Source organism: Manacus candei, unplaced genomic scaffold (genome assembly GCF_025592945.1).
Source record: "Manacus candei isolate 608988 ecotype Guabito, Panama unplaced genomic scaffold, ASM2559294v1 h1tg000071l, whole genome shotgun sequence".
In the NCBI taxonomy this organism is placed as follows: Eukaryota; Metazoa; Chordata; class Aves; order Passeriformes; family Pipridae; genus Manacus; species Manacus candei.
The window spans coordinates 10542147-10569567 of record NW_026138119.1 but is presented as its reverse complement, the minus strand read 5'-3'; the positions used below and the strand labels follow the sequence as shown (position 1 = coordinate 10569567).

Below are 27421 nucleotides of genomic sequence, written 5' to 3'. Positions count from 1 at the left end.
GAGAGGGATGTGCACCACTGCAGTACCACAGGAGGGTGCCACTGATTGCTTTGGTAACTCAGCCACAGGACTTCCCAAATGGTCAGGAAAATTCCCTAAGTCACTCAGCAAGTTCATCCTCCATTGAGGTCATGACCAAGACATTTTCCAAGGGTGGCATGACACATGTGAATGATGGGAAGCAGATCCCATCAATGGAAAGTTCAAATAAGAGCTTGGAAGCAGCACTGAGGGCTGAGGCAGGAGGAGCTCTATGGGCAGGGCCAGGTCTGCTCCTCATGGTGTGGCATCAGCCATGTGATAACAGGATCCTCCAGCTGAGGCAGCTTTTACCTTCTTCTGGTGAGCCTGGTCCTGGCCAGTCTCAAAACAACCCCTTATTTTTAACCACCTCAGTAATTCTCACTATTCATCTAAGAAAATAAAAATATTGATGTCTCTTAGTGCATTAAACACATCCTACCTCTGTGCAACTTCCAACCTCATCCTTATCTGCTCCTCCCTCACATGCTCTGCTTTCTAAGGACCTTCTTCTCATAATCCAGGGGAGCTGACCTGAAATGTTTAGGAAGGAAGGCTTTTTCTGCAGCAGTAACCTTTCTTACTTAATTTAAACTGAAATGTATCCGATATTTAAAAAAAATTATCCCATATTTAAAAGTCTGAATGTTCCTGGTTGTAGAACATTCAGACAGACAACGGAAAATTGAGTGTTTTAACGAACACAAATATAATATGCACTCTCCATGTTATTTGTGGCAAAGTGTATTTAGTATTTTTACTGGAGATTTCAAAACATGTCTAGTAGGACATAACTTAGCTCCTGTATCTGCTGAAGTGAAATAAAATACTGTGGGTTTACTAATAGCTGTGAAAATTCTAACCAGGCGTTAATAAGTAGGAGAAAAATCTTTTATCTTCCTTTTTTTTCCCCTCCAAGAAAGTAAGAGATTATGTCAGAATTTAGAGGAATTTAAGAACTAAAAATGCAGAAAGGTACTGGGGGGATTTGTGAAAACACCTGGGCAACAAATATAACTTTGTTCCCCTTGAACTATGTTCCTGGCTGATGCAGTGGTATAGCCACATTTTATACAATTTGTACCATGTTCTTTTTCTTCTCAAATATTTAAAACCCTGTGATGCTGTTTGGAAAGCTCACTTAGGGATATGTCATTTTAGCTTTTCATCAAGCTCCCATGTGTGTATTTGTTAGTATACATTTCAAAACAAGCAAGCACCTCCTTCACCTGGCAGCACTTAGAGATGCAGAATTTTTCCCTCTGCCTCCTGAGCGGAGCAGTCCCAGAGAAGCACCACTGGTAATGATACACCCTCAGCCTGGTGTTGCATGGACCAGGAACACCTACACTGGTAAATCACAAGCAATAAACTGGGAGAAAAGAATGGTGAAGGAAAATGGGTGAGATCTGCAGGAGACATGGCTCAGAGCACCTCAGGATCCTGCTGCTCCCTGACTGCCAGGCCCTGCCCGCCCCCATGTCCAGGACCCTTCTGCTGTTTTCTCACAGTGACAGACAAGGTAGATCTTGTTTAGACAGGGAAAGGTGGGTTTGAATGCCCCTGGTGAGGGCAGGTCAAGGGGACAGATAATGGAAAACCCTTCAAAGATGAAGGAAATGTAGAATGTAGACAGAAAATATGAAGATGCCATAAAATAAAATCAGAGAGTGCTGGGGTAGGTGGAGCTGAACACTGGAGGACCTAAAGGTGCCACTGTGTTCATAGAATCCCAGACCAATTTTGGGCTCAAGTGACCTTAAAGATCATCTCATTCCAAGCCGTGCCACAGGCAGGGACATATTCCACTAGACCACATTGCTCCAAACTCCATCCAATCTGGCCTTGGACACTTCCAGGGATCCAGGGGCAGCCACAGCTTCTCTGGGCAACCCGTGCCAGGTCCTCACCACCCTCACAGCAAAGAATTCCTTCCCAATATCCCATCTAACCCTGCCTTCTGGCAGTTTGAAACCATTCCCTTCTGCTGTCCCTCCAGGCCCTTGTCCAAAGTCCCTCTCCAGCTCTCCTGGAGTCCCTTTAGACACTGGCAGGGGCTCCAAGATCTCCCTGGAGCCTTCTCTTCTCCAGGTGAACACTCTCGGGTGTCCCAGCCTGGCTTCCAGAGTACAGGGACTCCAGCCCTCAGAGCATCTCCAAGGCCTCCTCTCAACTCGCTCCAACAGTGTCCTTGAATTCCTTATGTAAAACCAAGGTATTCCTGCCTATAAAGGTATGTCCAGATTAAGTTGGGCTCGCAGGAGCCCTGGCTGTGAATCCCACTCTGGGTTTTGCAAAGAGGAAGAAGAGGTGACCATCCAAAGCCCTCCTCACTACCTGTGCCCAGATGAACATCCTTCCTCCTAAACATGGTGCCTTTTACAACAACTCCTCAGCTATAGACCCTTCTTTGCAGAGAAGCCATGGGCCTCACTGGAGGTCCTGCTGACCCCTGGTGTGTGGGAATGCTCATGGAGTTTTGCTTCATGTCCAGTGACAGAGGTAAGAGTGGAGGTAAAGCAGAGGGACACATTCAGACAATTTTTAAATGACCCTCAGCACGGAGGAGGACCTACAGGTCATCTCAGGCCCTGTGCTCCTCAGCCTCTGCAGCAATGACACAGATGCAACACTGGGACAGATACGAAGGGACTTTGCAGACAATCCAAAACTGAGAGGAGCTGTTGAGTCCCTGGAAAGCAGGGAGGCCCTGCAGGGAGACCCTGACAAATGACAGACCTGGGCAATCAGCAACTGTAGGAAGTTCAGCCTGGGGAAGTGCGGGACTGTGCCCCAGGGATGGGGTAAGCCCTGAGGGACGGACAGAGTGGGGAAGGAGAGGCTGGAAAGCAGAGCAGGGAAAGGGCCCTGGGGGTCCTGGTGGTGGCCACTTGGCCCTGAGTCAGCAGTGCCCTGGCAGCCAGGAGGGCCAAGCCTGTCCTGGGGGCACCAGGCCCAGCATGGCCGGTCGGGCCAGGGAGGGGCTTGTCCCGCTCTGCTCTGCCCTGGGGCAACCTCCCCTGCAATATTGGGGCAGTCTGGGGGGGCACAATGCAAGGAAGAGCTGAAACCATTAGAGAGTGTCCAAAGGAGGCAACGAGGATGGGGAAGGGCCTTGATTTGAAGCCAGGGGAGGACACTGAGGGCACTTGGGGTGTTCAGCTGGAGAAGAGGAGACTGAGGGGAGAGCTCATGGCAGTTCCAGATCTCTGGGGAGGGGCAGAGGAGGGGCAGGGACTGAGCCCTGCTCTGGGGGGACCAGGGACAGCACCCAGGGAATGGCTGGAGCTGTGTCAGGGCAGGGTCAGGTTGGATCTCAGGAAAAGGTTCTTCCCCCAGAGGGGGGTTGGGCACTGACCAGCCTCAAGGCTGCCAGAGCTCCAGGAAAGTTTGGATGATCCTCTGGGACACTGAGTGTGACCTTTGGGGATGGGTCTGTGCAGGGTTGAGAGTTGGACTCGCTGATCCTTGTGGGTCCCTTCCCACTTCACAGCTTCTGCTCTCGTTATTGACTGGAATATTGAAATAAACTGAACATTCAAGTCCTGGCCTCTAAATATTTGTAACTCAATGAAATGAAGCACATCACTCAATTGTGGGTTTTTTCTTTTCTTTTTATTATTTTTCAACACCACCTCTTGTTCTTAAACAACTTCGAAAGGGTAGTGGAGAACTCTTAGGATTATTCTGGTACTCATAAAATCCTCAATGCTGATTAGCAGAGAAAAGAGTCCTTGATATCTATTAGTCTATTATTATAATATTGTCTATGTATTATGTAACTGTGCATGTATTGTATAAATGCCTTATGTTTAATAGGTATATGTCTGGTATCTAGAGTATGTATATGTATTCTACAATTATAATTATAAGTTATAACTATATACTTCTAAAATATCTAAAAATAGTTATATAATTATATATTAAAATATATAATATAATAATTAAATACTATGAAACTAAATGTAGTTGTAATATAATAATACAATATAATAGCAATTAAAATATAAATACTTTTCTCTTAATAACTATTATAAGAGCTCAATTATAATATATTATGATATGTTATGTTATATTATATTATATTCTATATTTTTTTTCTGCTGACGTTGAAGAAGTGTTTGACAGGTTCCTATTCTCCTCCATTGGATTAGCAGCACAGGGAGAAGAGGTGCCTGTCAACAGCTGTCCCCAGGATGTGTCTTCTCCGGATGGGCAGGAGCACAGAGTGGAGTGTCTTGTCCTTGTCCTCCTCCCTGCCAAGCTTCAGAGACAGCCCGAGCTTCTCAGCACTGAGGTGGAGATCAGCCCCTTGCCTTCAGCTGTCTAAGAGGAGGGCTGTGAGGTGGCAAGTGGAGGCCTGGTGCTGGCAGTGGGGCGCTGGTGCTGTGGCTGTGCCGCCCTGCGGGGCCAGCGGAACAGCCTGCGCAGAGCCCGCAGCGCCCGCCTGAAGCGGGAGAGCCCTGGCTGGGGGACAGCCCCCTGCTCGCTGAGGCCACGGCCTTCCATCGACCTGGCCAAGGCCTGCCCTGGCACCTGGCTGTGCTGGTCAAATGCCGGGGTCTGCTCAGGGGCAGGCACAGGGAGCCTCTCTGCAGGACTACTCAACCTTGGGGCTCTGCCGTCTTCCACTGGGGACCCTTCCAGCTCTGTCCTGTCCTCCACTTGGGGCACTTCTTGCTCCGTCTTGTCCTCCACTTGTGACACGTCTCTGTCACCTTGCCCTCGGGACAGCCACAGTTCTTGCTCCATGTTGTCTTTCCGCTCCTCCTCTTCCATGCTCAAGGCCTCCTCCTGGCTCTCTGGCCCTGCAAGGACTGACACACCCACTGTCCCTGCCCCCTGCTCACTCAGGCCATGGGCTTCCAGCAAGATTGCCAAGGGGCTGGATGAGCAGCAGGGGCTGGCTGGGGCAGCTGCCTGGCTCTCTTGGCCTGCAGCTCTCAGCTGCTCGCCACAGGCAGGAGAAGCTGCTGCCGTTGACGCCTCTTGAGCCTGGGCAGCAAGAGCTGCACGCTGCTCCTCTTTCCCAGCAGCTCTGGCCAGCTCAGCACCTGCTGCCTCAGAGGCCGTGGCACCAGTGGGGGCAGGAGATGTGCTGGGCAGGTCACCAGCTGCCTCTGCTGCTGCCTCTGTGCCCATAGTGCTGGGGCAACTGGGCAGCTGCTGGGGAGAAGTGCCAGGGAGCCCCTCGTTCACCGGGTCGAAGGGCTTGCCCCCGATGTTGCAGCTGATGTCCTCCTCCCCTTCAGACTGCTCTTCCTTCTTACCATCGTCCTCTTCACACAGTTCCTCCTTCTCCTCTTCTCCTTGGCACAGCTCTTCATCACCGCTGACTTCCCCTTGGCACGGCTCTTCCTTCTTCTCCTCTTCCCCTTGGCACACGTCTTCCTCCTTCTCATCTTCTCCTTGCACCACGGCTCTGCTATTGCTGGCTTCCACTTGGGACAGCTCTTGTTCCATCTCATCCTCTCCTTTGGAAAGCTCTTGGTCCTTGCCGTCTTCCCTATCGGACAGCTCTTGCTCTGCCTTCTTTCCCTCTTGGCACAGCCTTGGCTCAGTGACACCTTCCCCTTGGCAGAGCTCTTGCTGTCCATCACCTTGCTGCTCTTCCTGTTGCTCGGCCGAGGCCCCACCGGTGTCGGGGAAAGTTGCTTGCAGCCACTCCAGCACCTTCTGATGGCTGGAGATTTCCCCCAGAAGCTGCAGAGTGGCTTTGCACAGTGGAAGTGCTCTGCCCTCGGCGCTGGAGCGCGGCCTCTCCTGCCGCTGCTGCCCAGGCTCCGTGTGGGGCACAAGGCTCCCATCCTTGCCGGGTTGCTGTTGCAGCGGCACAGCCGGGCTGCTGAGGGTGCGTCTCCTGTGGAGCCTGGGCAGTGCTGGGCCTGGCTCTGACGCTCTTCTCCTGGGCTCTGGCCCTGCCTCCCTGCCCAGGGAAGCTGCCACGGGCAGGCTGCCTGCCCGGCAACATTGTGGGTCGGGCTGCTGGCTGGGCCGGCGGCTCCCCGGCGAGATCTCGGGGGAGACGACTCGCACCGTGACCAGGCCCCTGGGCTTCACAGCCGCGTCCTGGGCCATGCAGTGGCACACCAGCCTCCATGTCTTCAGCTTCTGGGAGCGCTCGCTCTGGGCAAGGACACTGCCACGCTTCCTGGGTCTCTCTTGGCCGGGCAGAGCTGTGCTGCTCAGGCTGTGCTTCTTGCGCACCCCCTGCACTGCCGGCTCCTGCTCTGCCGCTTGCCTCTGCTGCTGTGGCCCTGCCTGGCTGCCCAGGGAAGCTGACACGGGCAGGCTGAGGGCGCGGACCCGCTGTGCTGACGGCTGCTGCCTGGGCCTCTGGCTGCCAGGGTAACTCTTGCAGGAGATGGCCGGCTCAGGGAGGCGGCTCCCGGCCTTCTCACCTGCGTCCTGGGCTGTGCAGTGGCCTCCCTGGCTCCTTACCTTCAGCTGGGCTTGGCCTTCCCTCTTGGGCACAACGCTCACATCCTTGCCGCTCTCGTCTCGCAGTGGCTGAGCTGTGCTGGGGAGGCTGCGCTTCATGGGCACCCCCTGCAGTGCTGGGCCCTGCTGGGACATCGGTCTCTCCCGCCCGCTCCCTGCCTCCCTGCCCAGGCCAGGGGAGCCGGGCCTGCTGAGTGCCCGCTCCACTTGTGCTGCTGCCTGCTGCCTGGGGGTCTGGCTGCCAGGGCAGCCCTTCGGGGACATGTCTGGCCTGGGCACGCGGCTCCTGGGCTTGCCAGCTGCGTCCTGGCCTCGGGGGCGGCGCGGGACAGCCCTCAAGCTTTGCATCCTGGGGGCTGTGCCCTGCTCAGCGCGGCTGCCCCGAGCAATAGGCACAGGGGGGAGGTGGCTGCTGCTGGCTGTGGCCATGCTGGCTGTCCTGCGCCCGGCAGCAGCAGCCCAGGCCGCTGGGGGCAGAGGAGGCAGCTGGCAGGGGACACTGGCAGCCTGGCTGTGCCGTGGGGCCGCCAGCGGGATTGATGGCAGACGCACTGTCTCCTCCTGGCCCAGCCCAGAGCGGGGCACTGACAGCCCTTGCCCTGGGCTCCTTGGCAGCAGGGGAGGCCCGAGAGGGAGCTTACCTGACTGCATCCCTTGCCCCAGCCTCCTGCCCGGGCCTCCCACCTGCCTGGCAGCAGCTGCTCTGCTTGGCAAGAGCTTTGCTGCCATCTCCCCCTGTCTTCCCGTCCGTGTGCCAGTGCTCCTGGTGTCCTGGCAGCTCTCAGGGCAGGGCAGCCGTGGCAGCCTTTCCCCTCGCAGGGGCAAGGCCTGGCTCTGGCTGCCCCACGGCGCTACCTGGGTCTGCCTGCGCATCACCTGTGGGAAAAAGGACTGGTGGTGTGGAGGTGGCTGCCTTGGCACAGCACCAAGGCTGGCCTCGGCAGCCAGGGAGCTGCCAAAGGGCCTGTCCCACTCCCGGCCCCTCCCAGCTCCCCCATCCCTCTCTGGGCGCCTCCTGTTTAGCTTGGGCAGCCCCTGCTGGGGCTGAGACTTGCTCCTCCTCTTCTCCTCCATGGCAATCTCAGTCGTCCTCTTCTGCAGAGGGATCCAGGGAACTGCTTCCTCCTGAGAGAGCGGCTCTCCTGGACTGGGCACCCCCCCAGGGCCCAGCGCTCCCTCAATCCCCAACGCTCAGGGCGGGGCCCTGTGACCTCACAATGGTCTCTGGGCACACCTGCCCCCGTGTCACAAAGGGCCCTTGCAAAGTGCCTCTGTCACAAAGGACCACACCCACCACCCCTGGCACAGTAGAAACCTCGGGAATTGGCTGCAAGGGGCTGTGCCCCCAGGGGACAGACCCTCCACTTCTAGACTTGAAGCCCTGCTGTGTCCCGACTCCTGGCAGCCTTTCCACACAGCCCCACACCACACCCTCAGCTCCCAGCTGCACAGCCCGGGGCTAGGAGGGGTTGTCCGGATGGACACACCAGACACTTGTGCTCCCTGGCTCCGTGTCCAGCTGGAAGCCAGGCAGCGGTGCTGTCCCTCAGGCCTCTGCCTCGCCACCGGGCCCTGCTAATGTCTCTCTCAATGACACACAGTGGGACCCCTGGCTCGTCTCACAGGCTCACGGGCACCTGTGTCTGCTCACTCAAATTGCTGGGTCTATCCACAGCCTGAGAACCTCTTGCCTTCCAACTCCATATTTGCTTTTTCTCTTTAGGATGATCCATTCTTAAGGCTCCCTGGAAAGTTCTCTTCTCAAATTAGGCTTCTTTTCTCAAATTAGGCTTTCAAATCGTTTCAAATGGTCCTGGTCAAGTACAGCTTCTGGACCTGACATTTTCTGGCTCGGTTTCTTTAGGGAAAGAATCTCAACACCGAGCAAAATCCCAGTGGAGCCCAAAACAGAAGGAGAGACATCCTTTTTCCTCCCCAGTTTTATAGTCATTCTTGGAGAAACTGTCTCTGGTGTAATTTGGGACGTGATGTTGTGGTTTTTGCCAAACCCAAGGCAGTTTGGCCAAATTTCGGGCTCTTTGGGGGAAAAACCAGAGCGGGGGAGGGGACAAGGTCACATCCTTTCAATAAAGTCTTGTAATGCTTCAGAGAGTCTCTCCATCCTGAGCGTGCTTCGGTTCTGACTTCAGAGATACCCTCTCTACAACATAGGATTTAATGCCGATCTCTCAGTTGCCAGGAAGGAGATGGTTTGCTTGCATTCCCCGTTGGCGGTCTGGGAAGAGGAAGGAGGAAGTTACAGCTTCCTTGGACATTGAAGGGGTGTGGCAATGGGGAAAATGGGCTTCAGGGAGGGGAAAAGTACATGCAACCTGACTAAGGAAAGCAGAATATTGGGATGATAAAGAGCGAATTCCAGACATCTGATGATGGAACCTTGGGGTCGGAAAATGGGAGAAAACATCATTTTTAATTCATTTTTTCTTTAAGCAATGTCCACAGGAGTTATGGGAGTGATGACACCTGCTTTTCTTTTCATCTCTCTATCCAAAAACTCACTGCCCACATCAACTCCATCTCCTTCTCCCTCGCTCCATATCTGCAAGGCCCCTACACTTGTCCTGCGCTCTTCCTCCAATTGCCCTCTGCATTGCAGGACCAACTTCTGGAGAAAAAGCTGGGAAGGAAACTAAGGAGCAGCCAGTCTTCCAAGCACCACAGCTGAGAATTCTTCCCTACAGACTTTCCCCTCACTCTGGCAATTGATTCCACTTTCCTATCAATTCTCCTCAAAGTTTCTCCAAACATTGAGCAACTTCACCGTCTCAATTTCCTCCTCCAAAGAGGTCCGGAATAAACTTGCTGGAAATGCAGAGCTGCACTTGGATTCATGGCCTGGAGTCTCGTGGATGAGATGCAGCAGAGCCAGGCCAGCTCGCATGGAAAATGCCCCTCTGAGGTGGTGAATAAAGCACGAACTCTGCTCTGCACTCTGTGAGTGTTGGACCAAGATTAAGGTTTATTACAAAGGACTTTGGTTTAAATACAGAGCTCAGACATGTCACGTGATCTCTCAGACAATGACAATCAAGTATTCCGTTGGGCATGCGTGAGAACCTGGAAAACTACAAGTCCCATAATTCCTTATTACATACTTCCTGCCACATTTTCCCTTTCTCTATATGGTTAACAAGTTGTAATACAGTACCTTCTTTAAACATTCTTGTCATAACCAATCTTATCTTAACCGTTTATAAAAACCAGGGCCTATCATCAGAAGGCATTTATTGAACTTTATCGGTTCGTTTAATATCAAGCAACTTTAAATCACCCAGGGTTTGTACATGTGTAAAACCTTTTATCTGAGGGTGATTTGTGTGATTGGGTAAAGGCATCATCTTTATTTGAAAGGGAAATATGTTGGGTTGTAGATGTTGTCTTTGAAGTAGTGTTGGTTGAGGTAGTGTTGTTGAATGAGTGTTTAAGATGTCTTTGTCATAAAGTGTATTTGCGTTCACCCACACGTACGTACATCTCCACTCAACTTTCTCATTCACATGTCGGTGGCCACCATTTCATTTTCTCCTCACAAATGCATTCTTAAACCTTTTATTGTGTTTCTACTTAAATCATGGAGTTTTGGGTTTATATTGGTTGATGTTTGTGTGTTTCTTTTGGTTCTGTTGTATCATTTATTGCTTCTTTGTGATTGTTCCTGATTTGAAGTGTTAACTTAGATTTACACATATAGGGAATAGACTCATATCTCTTTCCCTCCCTTTTTTGTGTTTTTATAGCATGTTTCTCAATGTGTGATGTGTTCCTTTTACTATTGTTGGTCATGTTTCTTCAGATCCACTTTCTTCACTCATTTTTTCTGCTGATGGTTTCTGCTTTGGCGGAGGGCTAATATAAGGCCTGACACATCGAGAAGGGATCCATTGTAATTTGGTACCCTTGGATACACAGGCATATACCCTCCCCCAAGTTATGAAATCTACTGGTCCTAACCATTGCCTAGATATTAGACCTTTAATCATAACTGGTAGTTTGGAAGATGAAAGTATTTGAGTTTTATGTTGGCACTCATATCTGTTGTGGTCTGTATCATCGCAGTTTAAGAAATTTAGAACATATGATGCTCCTGGTATCCAATGCCTGTTGAAGTCCCTGTTCGGGCACCATTTCAGGTGGTGAGTAAGGCACAAACCCTGCTCAGCAATCTGTGATTGTAGGACCACGATTCAGGTTTATTACAAAGGGCTTTGGTTTAAATACAGAGCTCAAACATGTCACACGATCTCTAAACAATGACAATCAAGTATTCCATTGGGCATGCGTGAGAACCCAGAAAACTACAAATCCCATAATTCCTTATTACATTCCTCCTGCAACAGCCCTCAGTTCTATCCATGCCCATGGCAAAGCCCCCCCGTGTTGCTCCCTGGGGACGCTGGGCAGGCCCAGGCCCAGCCGCCATTGCGGGGCCCGGCCTGGCACTGCCAGCGGGGCTCCTCAGCACAGCTGTGCTCAGGGGCTCCATGGCCCCGGGCAAGCCAGGCAGCACTGCTGGCCCTCAGGGCTCTGCCTGCCACACGGGCCTGGCCAATGTCTTCCTCGGGGACACACGACCTGGCACCCAGCTCCCCTCAGCCCTTCCACAGGGCACAGCAAGCTGAGCAGGGCCAGCACCATCTCCAGGGCCCGGCCTGGCGCTGACAGCGGGGCTTCAATCCCCTGGGCCTCCTGCCACGCGGGGCCCCCACAACAGCCTCCCCTGCACCAGCACCAGCAGACGGGACAAAGACGACTCCTGAACCCACTTGGGAAAAGAGCTTCCCTTAGGACACCCCAGTAGAATTCTGCAGCCAGAGCAAAATGCTGCCCATCCCAGGCAAACAGGGAGCTTGGAAGTTTGCAGGCGCATCCAACCCTGTCGGGGCTATCTGGGAATTTTAGAAGCAAGTCAGAGAGTGACCCTTAGCTTGTAGGACATCAGAGCCTGCAGTGGAAGTGTGGCCCCTGACATCCTTTCCCAGCATCAGGCAGTAACTAGGGCTGGTTGCCACATCTTCCTCTCTCAGCCTTCCTTGGGCCCGAGGTGCCTTCCTGAGCAAAGCAGAGGGGCTTTCCTTAGGAAGCGCCGGAAATGGCTTCCAAACCTGGGATAGGCAAAGCGTTCCCTCATCTCTGGATGGGCTCTCTCACCCGTGCACGCCAGGGGGAGGAGAAGAGGAGAGTGGAAACTTTTCATCCCGCCTAAAAATGTAGCCTTACACGCTGGGGTTCTGCAGGGCTCCATCTCAGGCCCTGTGCTCCTCAGCATCTGCAGCAATGACTCAGATGCAGCACTGGGACAGATACGAAGGGACTTTGCAGACAATCCAAAACTGAGAGGAGTTGTTGAGTCCCTGGAAAGCAGGGAGGCCCTGCAGAGAGACCCTGACAAATGACAGGCCTGGGCAATCAGCAACTGTAGGAAGTTGTAGTGGTTTTGACTTTGTTTTCCCCCAGAGGCTAAGAAAAGTGGTAGACCGCAAGGGGTTGAAACCCCTGGAAGTTTTGAAGTTCTGCCCAATGGGCGCTCCTGCAAAAATGTCAACATTCCACAAGCTCACCGGAAGAGATGAGTTGTAGTTTTGGTTGTTGCTGGAGAGGTGGCCATGTTGTAGAGCCACGAGGAAGGGGCTCTGAGCCCCTTGGGCCCTCTGGGGCCCTCCAGCCCCTGGCTGGGGGGGGGACTGCAAAGACTTGGAACAGTGCTAGCCTGGGCTAAGTGTTTGTAGTTATGCCGGGAGATGTTTTTCTCCATGGGCGCAGAGTAGCAGCCGACACTGACTAGAGAAACAGTGGCAGAGAGCCAGGGCAGATAACACCTGAACTGAAGGAGCAGCAGAAACAACATGCAGCACTAGAGAAAGGACTCCTGGAAGGAGAGCCGGGAAGAAGAGAGAGAGCCAGCAGCCTGAGACACAGAGTTCTGGGGGTAAGACTGTACCAGCCCCCCAAAACTCCTTTGAGACCTCCTGGAAGGAGGAAGATGATGGACTCTTACTTGAAAGAGCCTTGAAGTGCGACATGCACTGCAGAAAGGAGCTAGAGAGCTCCGAGAGGAATGCAGAGGGGGTGACCTTGACTCCCCCCTCGCACTGTTGCCACGGTGGCAGCCTGAAGGCAGGGCACAGAGGCCCTGCAAGGAGCTGAGTCTCCTGGAGATACCAGACCGTCACGAAGACCCCCCTGTGTCTTCGTGATATGACGTGGTGAAACGACCTTGTCTGGGGTTACGAAGCCCACGGAAGACCCCTCGGTTGGAGGCGATGGGGCCGAGAGAGGTTGGATACCTCCCTCGTGAGTGCTGGCAGAAAGCCAACTATCAGCTGCTGCATGTGGAGAAGACAGACAGACTGCTGCCTCAGAAGATGCTACTGCTTAAGGACTGGAAGGGATCTGTCCTTCTTTCCCTCCTGGACTTTTATTTGGAGGGGAGAAGAGATCTGATCATTGTAAATACATATGTCATGGTAGAGATAGTTGTGATCACGTGTATAATATGATATGATATTTATTTGTACAGTCATTGTAATATATTCCCTTTCCCCCACTTTGAGTTTGGTGTGTTTTGTCTGGAAAAACCCATCTCACATTAGGTTGAGATGTGGGAGGGGGAATAGAGCTGGGGATTGGATTTTGGGGCTATCTCAAACCATGACATAAATTCAACCTGGGGAAGTGCCGGGTTGTGCCTCAGGGATGGACGGACGGAGTGGGGAAGGAGAGGCTGGAAAGCAGGGCCGGGAAAGGGCCCTGGAGAGTTTGGATGATCCTCTGGGGCACAGGGGGTGACCCTTGGGGATGGGCCTGTGCAGGGCCAAGAGTTGGACTCGATGATCCTTGTGGATCCCTTCCCACTTCACCGCTTCCACACTTGGTTATTGACTGGAATATTGAAATTAACTGACACTCAAGTCCTGGCCTCTAAATATTTGTAACTCAATGAAATGAGGCACATCACTCAAATGTGCGGTTTTTCTTTTCTTTTTATTATTTTTCAACACCGTCTCTTGTTGTTAAACAACTTTCAAAGCGTAGTGGAGAACTCTTAAGATCATTCTGGTACTCATAAAATCCTCAGTGCTGATGAGCAGAGAAAAGAGTCCTTGATCTATCCTCGAGTCTATTATTATAATATTGTCTATGTATTATGTAATTCTGCATGTATTGTATAAATGCCTTATGTCTAATAGGTATATGTCTGGTATCTAGAGTATGTATATGTATTCTATAATTAGAGTTATCCATTAGAATTATATATTCCAAAAATATCTAAAAAAAGTTATATGTACTATATTAAAATATAATAACCTAATAACTATAGAGTATATAGTGAAATGTAGTGATAATATAATAATAAAAAATAAAACAATTAAGATATAAATCCTTTTCTATTAATAACTATTAAAAGAGATCAATTATATTATATTATATTATGTTATATTATATTATATCCATGGCTAGACTTCGTGAACAAAGATTTGGGAAGGGCTCTCCCCACATTTGTACAAGTGCTCTGGTGTTTAAAGAGGCCAATGCGAGATAGACAAGATGGGTTGCAAAAGGCACAGCACAAAGACTCCTGGGATGGTATCAGCAGGATACGATTCTTTCTGCATTGTCTCTTCCATGGTGATCCTGCGTGCGTTCTCAAGGGAAGCAGCAGCGTTATGGATTGTGTGTCTCCAGACCTCTCGATTCAGGAAGGATGTTGAGGTCCTGGAGCAGGTCCACAGGAGGGCAACTAGGCTGCTGAAGGGACTCAAGCACAAGTCCTATGAGGAGAGGCTGAGGGAGCTGGGGCTGTTCAGCCTGGAGAAGAGCAGGCTCAGGGGAGACCTTATCACTCTCTATCTACAACTTCCTGACAGGAGGGTGTAGCCAGGTGGGGGTTGGTCTCTTTTCCCATGCAACTCTCAGCAAGACAAGAGGGCATGGTCTTCAGTTGTGCCAGGGGAGGTTTCGGTTAGATATTAGAAAGAATTTCTTTACAGAGGGGGTGGTCAGACATTACAATGGGCTGCCCAGGGAAGGGGTGGATTCTCCGTCCCCGGATGTTTTGAAGATGGGACTGGATGTGGCACTTAGTGCCGTGCTCTGGAAACTGCAGCAGTAGTGGATCAAGGGTTGGACTTGATGATCTCGGAGGTCCCTTCCAACCCAGCTGATTCTATGATTCTATGATTCTATGACTGGAGGCCAGGGTAGACCTGCTATGAAGATCAATGTGGCCAAGGCTGAGGTGTTGCCTAAGGAGTCCTTGTAATATATTATAGTATATTATATTACATTATATTATATTATATCATATTACATTATACTATATAATATATATTGTTTCTGTTGATGTTGAAGATGTGTTTGACAGGTTCCTATTCTCCTCTATTGGATGAGAAGCACAGGGAGAAGAGGTGCCTGTCAACAGCTGTCCCCAAGATGTGTCTTCTCCGGATGGGCAGGAGCACAGAGTGGAGTGTCTTGTCCTTGTCCTCCTCCCTGCCAAGCTTCAGAGACAGCCCGAGCTTCTCAGCACTGAGGTGGAGATCAGCCCCTTGCCTTCAGCTGTCTAAGAGGAGGGCTGTGAGGTGGCAAGTGGAGGCCTGGCGCTGGCAGTGGGGCGCTGGTGCTGTGGCTGTGCCGCCCTGCGGGGCCAGCGGAACAGCCTGCGCAGAGCCCGCAGCGCCCGCCTGAAGCGGGAGAGCCCTGGCTGGGGGACAGCCCCCTGCTCGCTGAGGCCACGGCCTTCCATCGACCTGGCCAAGGCCTGCCCTGGCACCTGGCTGTGCTGGTCAAATGCCGGAGTCTGCTCAGGGGCAGGCACAGGGAGCCTCTCTGCAGGACTACTCAACCTTGGGGCTCTGCCATCTTCCACCGGGGACCCTTCCAGCTCTGTCCTGTCCTCCACTTGGGGCACTTCTTGCTCCGTCTTGTTCTCCACTTGGGGCACGTCTCTGTCACCTTGCCCTTGGGACAGCCACAGCTCTTGCTCCATGTTGTCTTTCCGCTCCTCCTCTTCCATGCTCAAGGTCCCCTCCTGACTCTCTGGCCCTGCAAGGACTGACACACCCACTGTCCCTGCCCCCTGCTCACTCAGGCCATGGGCTTCCAGCAAGCTGGCCAAGGGGTTGGATGAGCAGCAGGGGCTGGCTGGGGCAGCTGCCTGGCTCTCTTGGCCTGCAGCTCTCAGCTGCTCGCCACAGGCAGGAGAAGCTGCTGCCGTTGACGCCTCTTGGGTCTGGGCAGCAAGAGCTGTACGCTGCTCCTCTTTCCCAGCAGCTCTGGCCAGCTCAGCACCTGCTGCCTCAGAGGCCGTGGCACCAGCGTGGGTAGGAGACGTACTGGGCAGGTCACCAGCTGCCTCTGCTGCTGCCTCTGTGCCCACAGTGCTGGGGCAGTTGGGCAGCTGCTGGGGAGAAGTGCCAGGGAGCCCCTCGTTCACCGGGCCGAAGGGCTTGTCCCTGATGTTGCAGCTGATGTCCTCCTCCCCTTCAGACTGTTCTTCCTTCTTGCCATCGTCCTCTTCACACAGCTCCTCCTTCTTCTCCTCTTCTCCTTGCCACAGCTCTTCATCACCGCTGACTTCCCCTTGGCACAGCTCTTCTTTCTTCTCCTCTTCCCCTTGGCACACGTCTTCCTCCTTCTCATCTTCTCCTTGCACCACGGCTCTGCTATTGCTGGCTTCCACTTGGGACAGCTCTTGTTCCATCTCATCCTCTCCTTTGGAAAGCTCTTGGTCCTTGCCGTCTTCCCTATCGGACAGCTCTTGCTCTGCCTTCTTTTCCTCTTGGCACAGCCTTGGCTCAGTGACACCTTCCCCTTGGCAGACCTCTTGCTGTCCATCACCTTGCTGCTCTTCCTGTTGCTCGGCCGAGGCCCCACCGGTGTCGGGGAAAGTTGCTTGCAGCCACTCCAGCACCTTCTGATGGCTGGAGATTTCCCCCAGAAGCTGCAGAGTGGCTTTGCACAGTGGAAGCGCTCTGCCCTCGGCGCTGGCGCGCGGCCTCTCCTGCCGCTGCTGCCCAGGCTCCGTGTGGGGCACAAGGCTCCCATCCTTGCCGGGTTGCTGTTGCAGCGGCACAGCCGGGCTGCTGAGGGTGCGTCTCCTGTGGAGCCTGGGCAGTGCTGGGCCTGGCTCCGACGCTCTTCTCCTGGGCTCTGGCCCTGCCTCCCTGCCCAGGGAAGCTGCCACGGGCAGGCTGCGTGCCCGGCAACATTGTGGGTCGGGCTGCTGGCTGGGCCGGCGGCTCCCCGGCGAGATCTCTGGGGAGACGACTCGCACCGTGACAAGGCCCCTGGGCTTCACAGCCGCGTCCTGGGCCATGCAGTGGCACACCAGCCTCCATGTCTTCAGCTTCTGGGAGCGCTCGCTCTGGGCAAGGACACTGCCACGCTTCCTGGGTCTCTCTTGGCCGGGCAGAGCTGTGCTGCTCACGCTGTGCTTCTTGCGCACCCCCTGCACTGCCGGCTCCTGCTCTGCCGCTTGCCTCTGCTGCTGTGGCCCTGCCTGGCTGCCCAGGGAAGCTGACACGGGCAGGCTGAGGGCGCGGCCCCGCTGTGCTGCCGGCTGCTGCCTGGGCCTCTGCCTACCAGGGTAGCTCTTGCGGGAGATGGTTGGCTCAGGGAGGCGGCTCCCGGCCTTCTCACCTGCGTCCTGGGCTGTGCAGTGGCCTCCCTGGCTCCTTACCTTCAGCTGGGCTGGGCCTTCACTCTTGGGCACAACGCTCACATCCTTGCCACTCTCGTCTCGCAGTGGCAGAGCTGTGCTGGGGAGGTTGCGCTTCATGGGCACCCCCTGCAGTGCTGGGCCCTGCTGGGACATCGGTCTCTCCCGCCCGCTCCCTGCCTCCCTGCCCAGGCCAGGGGAGCCGGGTCTGCTGAGTGCCCGCTCCCCTTGTGCTGCTGCCTGCTGCCTGGGGGTCTGGCTGCCAGGGCAGCCCTTCGGGGACATGTCTGGCCCGGGCACGCGGCTCCTGGGCTTGCCAGCTGCGTCCTGGCCTTGGGGGCGGCGCGGGGCAGCCCTCAAGCTTTGCAGCCTGGGGGCTGTGCCCTGCTCAGCGCGGCTGCCCCGAGCAATAGGCACAGGGGGGAGGTGGCTGCTGCTGGCCGTGGCCATGCTGGCTGTCCTGCGCCCGGCAGCAGCAGCCCAGGCTGCTGGGGGCAGAGGAGGCAGCTGGCAGGGGACACTGGCAGCCTGGCTGTGCCGTGGGGCCGCCAGCGGGATTGATGGCAGACGCACTGTCTCCTCCTGGCCCAGCCCAGAGCGGGGCACTGACAGCCCTTGCCCTGGGCTCCTTGGCAGCAGGGGAGGCCCGAGAGGGAGCTTACCTGACTGCATCCCTTGCCCCAGCCTCCTGCCCGGGCCTCCCACCTGCCTGGCAGCAGCTGCTCTGCTTGGCAAGAGCTTTGCTGCCATCTCCCCCTGTCTTCCCGTCCGTGTGCCAGTGCTCCTGGTGTCCTGGCAGCTCTCGGGGCAGGGCAGCCGTGGCAGCCTTTCCCCTCGCAGGGGCAAGGCCTGGCTCTGGCTGCCCCACGGCGCTACCTGGGTCTGCCTGCGCATCACCTGTGGGAAAAAGGACTGGTGGTGTGGAGGTGGCTGCCTTGGCACAGCACCAAGGCTGGCCTCGGCAGCCAGGGAGCTGCCAAAGGGCCTGTCCCACTCCCGGCCCCTCCCAGCTCCCCCATCCCTCTCCGGGCGCCTCCTGTTTAGCTTGGGCAGCCCCTGCTGGGGCTGAGACTTGCTCCTCCTCTTCTCCTCCATGGCAATCTCAGTCGTCCTCTTCTGCAGAGGGATCCAGGGAACTGCTTCCTCCTGAGAGAGCGGCTCTCCTGGACTGGGCACCCCCCCAGGGCCCAGCGCTCCCTCAATCCCCAACGCTCAGGGCGGGGCCCTGTGACCTCACAATGGTCTCTGGGCACACCTGCCCCCGTGTCACAAAGGGCCCTTGCAAAGTGCCTCTGTCACAAAGGACCACACCCACCACCCCTGGCACAGTAGAAACCTCGGGAATTGGCTGCAAGGGGCTGTGCCCCCAGGGGACAGACCCTCCACTTCTAGACTTGCAGCCCTGCTGTGCCCAGACTCCTGGCAGCCTTTCCACACAGCCCCACACCACACCCTCAGCTCCCAGCTGCACAGCCCGGGGCTAGGAGGGCTTGTCCAGATGGACACACCAGACACTTGTGCTCCCTGGCTCCGTGTCCAGCTGGAAGCCAGGCAGCGGTGCTGTCCCTCAGGCCTCTGCCTCGCCACCGGGCCCTGCTAATGTCTCTCTCAATGACACACAGTGGGACCCCTGGCTCGTCTCACAGGCTCACGGGCACCTGTGTCTGCTCACTCAAATTGCTGGGTCTATCCACAGCCTGAGAACCTCTTGCCTTCCAACTCCATATTTGCTTTTTCTCTTTAGGATGATCCATTCTTAAGGCTCCCTGGAAAGTTCTCTTCTCAAATTAGGCTTCTTTTCTCAAATTAGGCTTTCAAATCGTTTCAAATGGTCCTGGTCAAGTACAGCTTCTGGACCTGACATTTTCTGGCTCGGTTTCTTTAGGGAAAGAATCTCAACACCGAGCAAAATCCCAGTGGAGCCCAAAACAGAAGGAGAGACATCCTTTTTCCTCCCCAGTTTTATAGTCATTCTTGGAGAAACTGTCTCTGGTGTAATTTGGGACGTGATGTTGTGGTTTTTGCCAAACCCAAGGCAGTTTGGCCAAATTTCGGGCTCTTTGGGGGAAAAACCAGAGCGGGGGAGGGGACAAGGTCACATCCTTTCAATAAAGTCTTGTAATGCTTCAGAGAGTCTCTCCATCCTGAGCGTGCTTCGGTTCTGACTTCAAAGATACCCTCTCTACAACATAGGATTTAATGCCGATCTCTCAGTTGCCAGGAAGGAGATGGTTTGCTTGCATTCCCCGTTGGCGGTCTGGGAAGAGGAAGGAGGAAGTTACAGCTTCCTTGGACATTGAAGGGGTGTGGCAATGGGGAAAATGGGCTTCAGGGAGGGGAAAAGTACATGCAATCTGACTAAGGAAAGCAGAATATTGGGATGATAAAGAGCGAATTCCAGACATCTGATGATGGAACCTTGGGGTCGGAAAATGGGAGAAAACATCATTTTTAATTCATTTTTTCTTTAAGCAATGTCCACAGGAGTTATGGGAGTGATGACGCCTGCTTTTCTTTTCATCTCTCTATCCAAAAACTCACTGCCCACATCAACTCCATCTCCTTCTCCCTCGCTCCATATCTGCAAGGCCCCTACACTTGTCCTGCGCTCTTCCTCCAATTGCCCTCTGCATTGCAGGGCCAACTTCTGGAGAAAAAGCTGGGAAGGAAACTAAGGAGCAGCCAGTCTTCCAAGCACCACAGCTGAGAATTCTTCCCTACAGGCTTTCCCCTCACTCTGGCAATTGATTCCAATTTCCTATCAATTCTCCTCAAAGTTTCTCCAAACATTGAGCAACTTCACCATTTTAATTTACTCCTCCAAAGAGGTCTGGAATAAACTTGCTGGAAATGCAGAGCTGCAGTTGGATTCATGGCCTGGTGTCTTGTGGCCGAGATGGAGCAGACCCAGGCCAGCCCGGTTGGAAAATGCCCCTCAGTTCTTGCCATTGCGGGGCCCGGCCTGGCACTGCCAGCGGGGCTCCTCAGCACAGCTGTGCTCAGGGGCTCCATGGCCCCGGGCAAGCCAGGCAGCACTGCTGGCCCTCAGGGCTCTGCCTGCTACACGGGCCTGGCCAACGCCTTCCTCGGGGACACACGGCCTGGCACCCAGCGCCCCTCAGCCCTTCCACAGGGCACAGCAAGCTGAGCAGGGCCAGCACCATCTCCAGGGCCCGGCCTGGCGCTGACAGCGGGGCTTCAATCCCCTGGGCCTCCTGCCACGCGGGGCCCCCACAACAGCCTCCCCTGCACCAGCACCAGCAGACGGGACAAAGACGACTCCTGAACCCACTTGGGAAAAGAGCTTCCCTTAGGACACCCCAGTAGAATTCTGCAGCCAGAGCAAAATGCTGCCCATCCCAGGCAAACAGGGAGCTTGGAAGTTTGCAGGTGCATCCAGCCCTGCCGGGGCTATCTGGGAATTTTAGAAGCAAGTCAGAGAGTGACCCTTAGCTTGTAGGACATCAGAGCCTGCAGTGGAAGTGTGGCCCCTGACATCCTTTCCCAGCATCAGGCAGTAACTAGGGCTGGTTGCCACATCTTCCTCTCTCAGCCTTCCTTGGGCCCGAGGTGCCTTCCTGAGCAAAGCAGAGGGGCTTTTCTTAGGAAGCGCCAGAAATGCCTTCCAAACCTGGGATAGGCAAAGCGTTCCCTCATCTCTGGATGGGCTCTCTCACCCGTGCACGCCAGGGGGAGGAGAAGAGGAGACAGGAAACTTTTCATCCCGCCTAAAAATGTAGCCTGACACGCTGGGGTTCTGCAGGGCTCCATCTCAGGCCCTGTGCTCCTCAGCATCTGCAGCAATGACTCAGATGCAGCACTGGGACAGATACGAAGGGACTTTGCAGACAATCCAAAACTGAGAGGAGCTGTTGAGTCCCTGGAAAGCAGGGAGGCCCTGCAGAGAGACCCTGACAAATGACAGGCCTGGGAAATCAGCAACCGTAGGAAGTTCAACCTCGGTAAGTGCAGGACTGTGCCCCAGGGATGGACGGACAGAGTGGGGAAGGAGAGGCTGGAAAGCAGAGCAGGGAAAGGGCCCTGGGGGTCCTGGTGGTGGCCACTTGGCCCTGAGTCAGCAGTGCCCTGGCAACCAGGAGGGTCAAGCCTGTCCTGGGGGGCACCAGGCCCAGCATGGCCAGTCGGGTCAGGGAGGGGCTTGTCCCGCTCTGCTCTGCTCTGGGGGGGCCTCCCCTGCAATATTGGGGCAGTCTGGGGGGACACAATGGAAGGAAGAGCTGAAAGTATTAGAGAGTGTCCAAAGGAGGCAACGAGGATGGGGAAGGGCCTTGATTTGAAGCCAGGGGAGGACACTGAGGGCACTTGGGGTGTTCAGCTGGAGAAGAGGAGACTGAGGGGAGAGCTCATGGCAGTTCCAGCTCCCTGGGGAGGGGCAGAGGAGGGGTAGGGACTGAGCTCTGCTCTGGGGGGACCAGGGACAGCACCCAGGGAATGGCTGGAGCTGTGCCAGGGCAGGCTCAGGTTGGATCTCAGGAAAAGGTTCTTCCCCCAGAGGGGGGTTGGGCACTGACCGGCCTCAAGGCTGCCAGAGTTCCAGGAGAGTTTGGATGATCCTCTGGGGCACTGAGTGTGACCTTTGGGGATGGGCCTGTGCAGGGTTGAGAGTTGGACTCGCTGATCCTTGTGGATCCCTTCCCACTTCACAGCTTCCACACTTGGTTATTGACTGGAATATTGAAATAAACTGAACATTCAAGTCCTGGCCTCTAAATATTTGTAACTCAATGAAATGAGGCACATCACTCAAATTTGGGGTTTTTCTTTTCTTTTTATTTTTTTTCAACACCACCTCTTGTTCTTAAACAACTTTGAAAGGGTAGTGGAGAACTCTTAGGATCATTCTGGTTCTCATAAAATCCTCAGTGCTGATTAGCAGAGAAAACAGTCATTGATATCTATTAGTCTATTATTATAATATTATCTATGTATTATGTAACTGTGCATGTATTGTATAAATGCCTTATGTTTAATAGGTATATGTCTGGTATCTAAAGTATGTATATGTATTCTACTATTATAATTATCAGTTATAACTATATACTTCTAAAATATCTAAAAGTAGTTATATAATTATATATTAAAATATAAAATAAAATAATTAAATACTATGAAACTAAATGTAGCTGTAATATAATAATACAATATAATAGCAATTAAAATATAAATACTTTTCTCTTAATAACTATTATAACAGCTCAATTATAATATTTTACGATATGTTATGTTATATTATATTATATTCTATATATTTTTTCTGTTGATGTTGAAGATGTGTTTGACAGGTTCCTATTCTCCTCCATTGGATTAGCAGCGCAGGGAGAAGAGGTGCCTGTCCACAGCTGTCCCCAAGATGTGTCTTCTCCGGATGGGCAGGAGCACAGAGTGGAGTGTCTTGTCCTTGTCCTCCTCCCTGCCAAGCTTCAGAGACAGCCCGAGCTTCTCAGCACTGAGGTGGAGATCAGCCCCTTGCCTTCAGCTGTCTAAGAGGAGGGCTGTGATGTGGCAAGTGGAGGCCTGGTGCTGGCAGTGGGGCGCTGGTGCTGTGGCTGTGCCGCCCTGCGGGGCCAGCGGAACAGCCTGCGCAGAGCCCGCAGCGCCCGCCTGAAGCAGGAGAGCCCTGGCTGGGGGACAGCCCCCTGCTCGCTGAGGCCACGGCCTTCCATCGACCTGGCCAAGGCCTGCCCTGGCACCTGGCTGTGCTGGCCAAATGCCGGAGTCTGCTCAGGGGCAGGCACAGGGAGCCTCTCTGCAGGACTACTCAACCTTGGGGCTCTGCCATCTTCCACCGGGGACCCTTCCAGCTCTGTCCTGTCCTCCACTTGGGGCACTTCTTGCTCCGTCTTGTCCTCCACTTGTGACACGTCTCTGTCACCTTGCCCTTGGGACAGCCACAGCTCTTGCTCCATGTTGTCTTTCCGCTCCTCCTCTTCCATGCTCAAGGTCCCCTCCTGGCTCTCTGGCCCTGCAAGGACTGACACACCCACTGTCCCTGCCCCCTGCTCACTCAGGCCATGGGCTTCCAGCAAGATTGCCAAGGGGTTGGATGAGCAGCAGGGGCTGGCTGGGGCAGCTGCCTGGCTCTCTTGGCCTGCAGCTCTCAGCTGCTCGCCACAGGCAGGAGAAGCTGCTGCCGTTGACGCCTCTTGGGCCTGGGCAGCAAGAGCTGCACGCTGTTCCTCTTTCCCAGCAGCTCTGGCCAGCTCAGCACCTGCTGCCTCAGAGGCCGTGGCACCAGCGCGGGCAGGAGACGTGCTGGGCAGGTCACCAGCTGCCTCTGCTGCTGCCTCTGTGCCCACAGTGCTGGGGCAACTGGGCAGCTGCTGGGGAGAAGTGCCAGGGAGCCCCTCGTTCACCGGGCCGAAGGGCTTGTCCCTGATGTTGCAGCTGATGTCCTCCTCCCCTTCAGACTGCTCTTCCTTCTCGCCTTCGTCCTCTTCACGCAGCTCCTCCTCCTTCTCCTCTTCTCCTTGCCACAGCTCTTCATCACCGCTGACTTCCCCTTGGCACAGCTCTTCTTTCTTCTCCTCTTCCCCTTGGCACACGTCTTCCTCCTTCTCATCTTCTCCTTGCACCACGGCTCTGCTATTGCTGGCTTCCAATCGGGACAGCTCTTGTTCCATCTCTTCCTCCCCTTTGGACAGCTCTTGGTCGTTGTCGTCTTCCCTTTCGGACAGCTCTTGCTCTGCCTTCTTTCCCTCTTGACACAGCCTTGGCTCAGTGACACCTTCCCCTTGGCAGACCTCTTGCTGTCCATCACCTTGCTGCTCTTCCTGTTGCTCGGCAGAGGCCCCACCGGTGTCGGGGAAAGTTGCTTGCAGCCACTCCAGCACCTTCTGATGGCTGGAGATTTCCCCCAGAAGCTGCAGAGTGGCTTTGCACAGTGGAAGTGCTCTGCCCTCGGCGCTGGCGCGCGGCCTCTCCTGCCGCTGCTGCCCAGGCTCAGTGTGGGGCACAAGGCTCCCATCCTTGCCGGGTTGCTGTTGCAGCGGCACAGCCGGGCTGCTGAGGGTGCGTCTCCTGTGGAGCCTGGGCAGTGCTGGGCCTGGCTCCGACGCTCTTCTCCTGGGCTCTGGCCCTGCCTCCCTGCCCAGGGAAGCTGCCACGGGCAGGCTGCGTGCCCGGCAACATTGTGGGTCGGGCTGCTGGCTGCGCCGGCGGCTCCCCGGCGAGATCTCGGGGGAGACGACTCGCACGGTGACCAGGCCCCTGGGCTTCACAGCCGCGTCCTGGGCCATGCAGTGGCACACCAGCCTCCATGTCTTCAGCTTCTGGGAGCGCTCGCTCTGGGCAAGGACACTGCCACGCTTCCTGGGTCTCTCTTGGCCGGGCAGAGCTGTGCTGCTCACGCTGTGCTTCTTGCGTACCCCCTGCACTGCCGGCTCCTGCTCTGCCGCTTGCCTCTGCTGCTGTGGCCCTGCCTGGTTGCCCAGGGAAGCTGACACGGGCAGGCTGAGGGCGCGGCCCCGCTGTGCTGCCGGCTGCTGCCTGGGCCTCGGGCTGCCAGGGTAGCTCTTGCGGGAGATGGTTGGCTCAGGGAGGCAGCTCCCGGCCTTCTCACCTGCGTCCTGGGCTGTGCAGTGGCCTCCCTGGCTCCTTACCTTCAGCTGGGCTGGGCCTTCACTCTTGGGCACAACGCTCACATCCTTGCCGCTCTCGTCTCGCAGTGGCAGAGCTGTGCTGGGGAGGCTGCGCTTCATGGGCACCCCCTGCAGTGCTGGGCCCTGCAGGGACATCGGTCTCTCCCGCCCGCTCCCTGCCTCCCTGCCCAGGCCAGGGGAGCCGGGCCTGCTGAGTGCCCGCTCCCCTTGTGCTGCTGCCCTCTGCCTGGGGGTCTGGCTGCCAGGGCAGCCCTTCGGGGACATGTCTGGCCCGGGCACGCGGCTCCTGGGCTTGCCAGCTGCGTCCTGGCCTTGGGGGCGGCGCGGGGCAGCCCTCAAGCTTTGCAGCCTGGGGGCTGTGCCCTGCTCAGCGCGGCTGCCCCGAGCAATAGGCACAGGGGGGAGGTGGCTGCTGCTGGCCGTGGCCATGCTGGCTGTCCTGCGCCCGGCAGCAGCAGCCCAGGCTGCTGGGGGCAGAGGAGGCAGCTGGCAGGGGACACTGGCAGCCTGGCTGTGCCGTGGGGCCGCCAGCGGGATTGATGGCAGACGCACTGTCTCCTCCTGGCCCAGCCCAGAGCGGGGCACTGACAGCCCTTGCCCTGGGCTCCTTGGCAGCAGGGGAGGCCCAAGAGGGAGCTTACCTGACTGCATCCCTTGCCCCAGCCTCCTGCCCGGGCCTCCCACCTGCCTGGCAGCAGCTGCTCTGCTTGGCAAGAGCTTTGCTGCCATCTCCCCCTGTCTTCCCGTCCGTGTGTCAGTGCTCCTGGTGTCCTGGCAGCTCTCAGGGCAGGGCAGCCGTGGCAGCCTTTCCCCTCGCAGGGGCAAGGCCTGGCTCTGGCTGCCCCACGGCGCTACCTGGGTCTGCCTGCGCATCACCTGTGGGAAAAAGGACTGGTGGTGTGGAGGTGGCTGCCTTGGCACAGCACCAAGGCTGGCCTCGGCAGCCAGGGAGCTGCCAAAGGGCCTGTCCCACTCCCGGCCCCTCCCAGCTCCCCCATCCCTCTCCGGGCGCCTCCTGTTTAGCTTGGGCAGCCCCTGCTGGGGCTGAGACTTGCTCCTCCTCTTCTCCTCCATGGCAATCTCAGTCGTCCTCTTCTGCAGAGGGATCCAGGGAACTGCTTCCTCCTGAGAGAGCGGCTCTCCTGGACTGGGCACCCCCCCAGGGCCCAGCGCTCCCTCAATCCCCAACGCTCAGGGCGGGGCCCTGTGACCTCACAATGGTCTCTGGGCAGACCTGCCCCCGTGTCACAAAGGGCCCTTGCAAAGTGCCTCTGTCACAAAGGACCACACCCACCACCCCTGGCACAGTAGAAACCTCGGGAATTGGCTGCAAGGGGCTGTGCCCCCAGGGGACAGACCCTCCACTTCTAGACTTGAAGCCCTGCTGTGTCCCGACTCCTGGCAGCCTTTCCACACAGCCCCACACCACACCCTCAGCTCCCAGCTGCACAGCCCGGGGCTATGAGGGGTTGTCCGGATGGACACACCAGACACTTGTGCTCCCTGGCTCCGTGTCCAGCTGGAAGCCAGGCAGCGGTGCTGTCCCTCAGGCCTCTGCCTCGCCACCGGGCCCTGCTAATGTCTCTCTCAATGACACACAGTGGGACCCCTGGCTCGTCTCACAGGCTCACGGGCACCTGTGTCTGCTCACTCAAATTGCTGGGTCTATCCACAGCCTGAGAACCTCTTGCCTTCCAACTCCATATTTGCTTTTTCTCTTTAGGATGATCCATTCTTAAGGCTCCCTGGAAAGTTCTCTTCTCAAATTAGGCTTCTTTTCTCAAATTAGGCTTTCAAATCGTTTCAAATGGTCCTGGTCAAGTACAGCTTCTGGACCTGACATTTTCTGGCTCGGTTTCTTTAGGGAAAGAATCTCAACACCGAGCAAAATCCCAGTGGAGCCCAAAACAGAAGGAGAGACATCCTTTTTCCTCCCCAGTTTTATAGTCATTCTTGGAGAAACTGTCTCTGGTGTAATTTGGGACGTGATGTTGTGGTTTTTGCCAAACCCAAGGCAGTTTGGCCAAATTTCGGGCTCTTTGGGGGAAAAACCAGAGCGGGGGAGGGGACAAGGTCACATCCTTTCAATAAAGTCTTGTAATGCTTCAGAGAGTCTCTCCATCCTGAGCGTGCTTCGGTTCTGACTTCAGAGATACCCTCTCTACAACATAGGATTTAATGCCGATCTCTCAGTTGCCAGGAAGGAGATGGTTTGCTTGCATTCCCCGTTGGCGGTCTGGGAAGAGGAAGGAGGAAGTTACAGCTTCCTTGGACATTGAAGGGGTGTGGCAATGGGGAAAATGGGCTTCAGGGAGGGGAAAAGTACATGCAACCTGACTAAGGAAAGCAGAATATTGGGATGATAAAGAGCGAATTCCAGACATCTGATGATGGAACCTTGGGGTCGGAAAATGGGAGAAAACATCATTTTTAATTCATTTTTTCTTTAAGCAATGTCCACAGGAGTTATGGGAGTGATGACACCTGCTTTTCTTTTCATCTCTCTATCCAAAAACTCACTGCCCACATCAACTCCATCTCCTTCTCCCTCGCTCCATATCTGCAAGGCCCCTACACTTGTCCTGCGCTCTTCCTCCAATTGCCCTCTGCATTGCAGGACCAACTTCTGGAGAAAAAGCTGGGAAGGAAACTAAGGAGCAGC

General features: G+C 55.2%; 1 protein-coding gene across 1 annotated transcript; it reads right to left on the bottom strand.

The window, feature by feature from the left end:
• Positions 1-3574: 3574 nt before the first annotated feature.
• LOC127480230 (uncharacterized) lies at positions 3575-26882 on the bottom strand. The gene is made up of 3 exons (XM_051808128.1): positions 26383-26882; positions 15436-18787; positions 3575-4739 (listed from the first exon to the last, which is right to left on the bottom strand). Exons 2-3 carry the CDS (start codon positions 18233-18235, stop codon positions 4348-4350), a joined length of 3192 nt encoding a protein of 1063 aa, XP_051664088.1. The 5' UTR covers positions 18236-18787; positions 26383-26882; the 3' UTR covers positions 3575-4347.
• Positions 26883-27421: the final 539 nt, after the last annotated feature.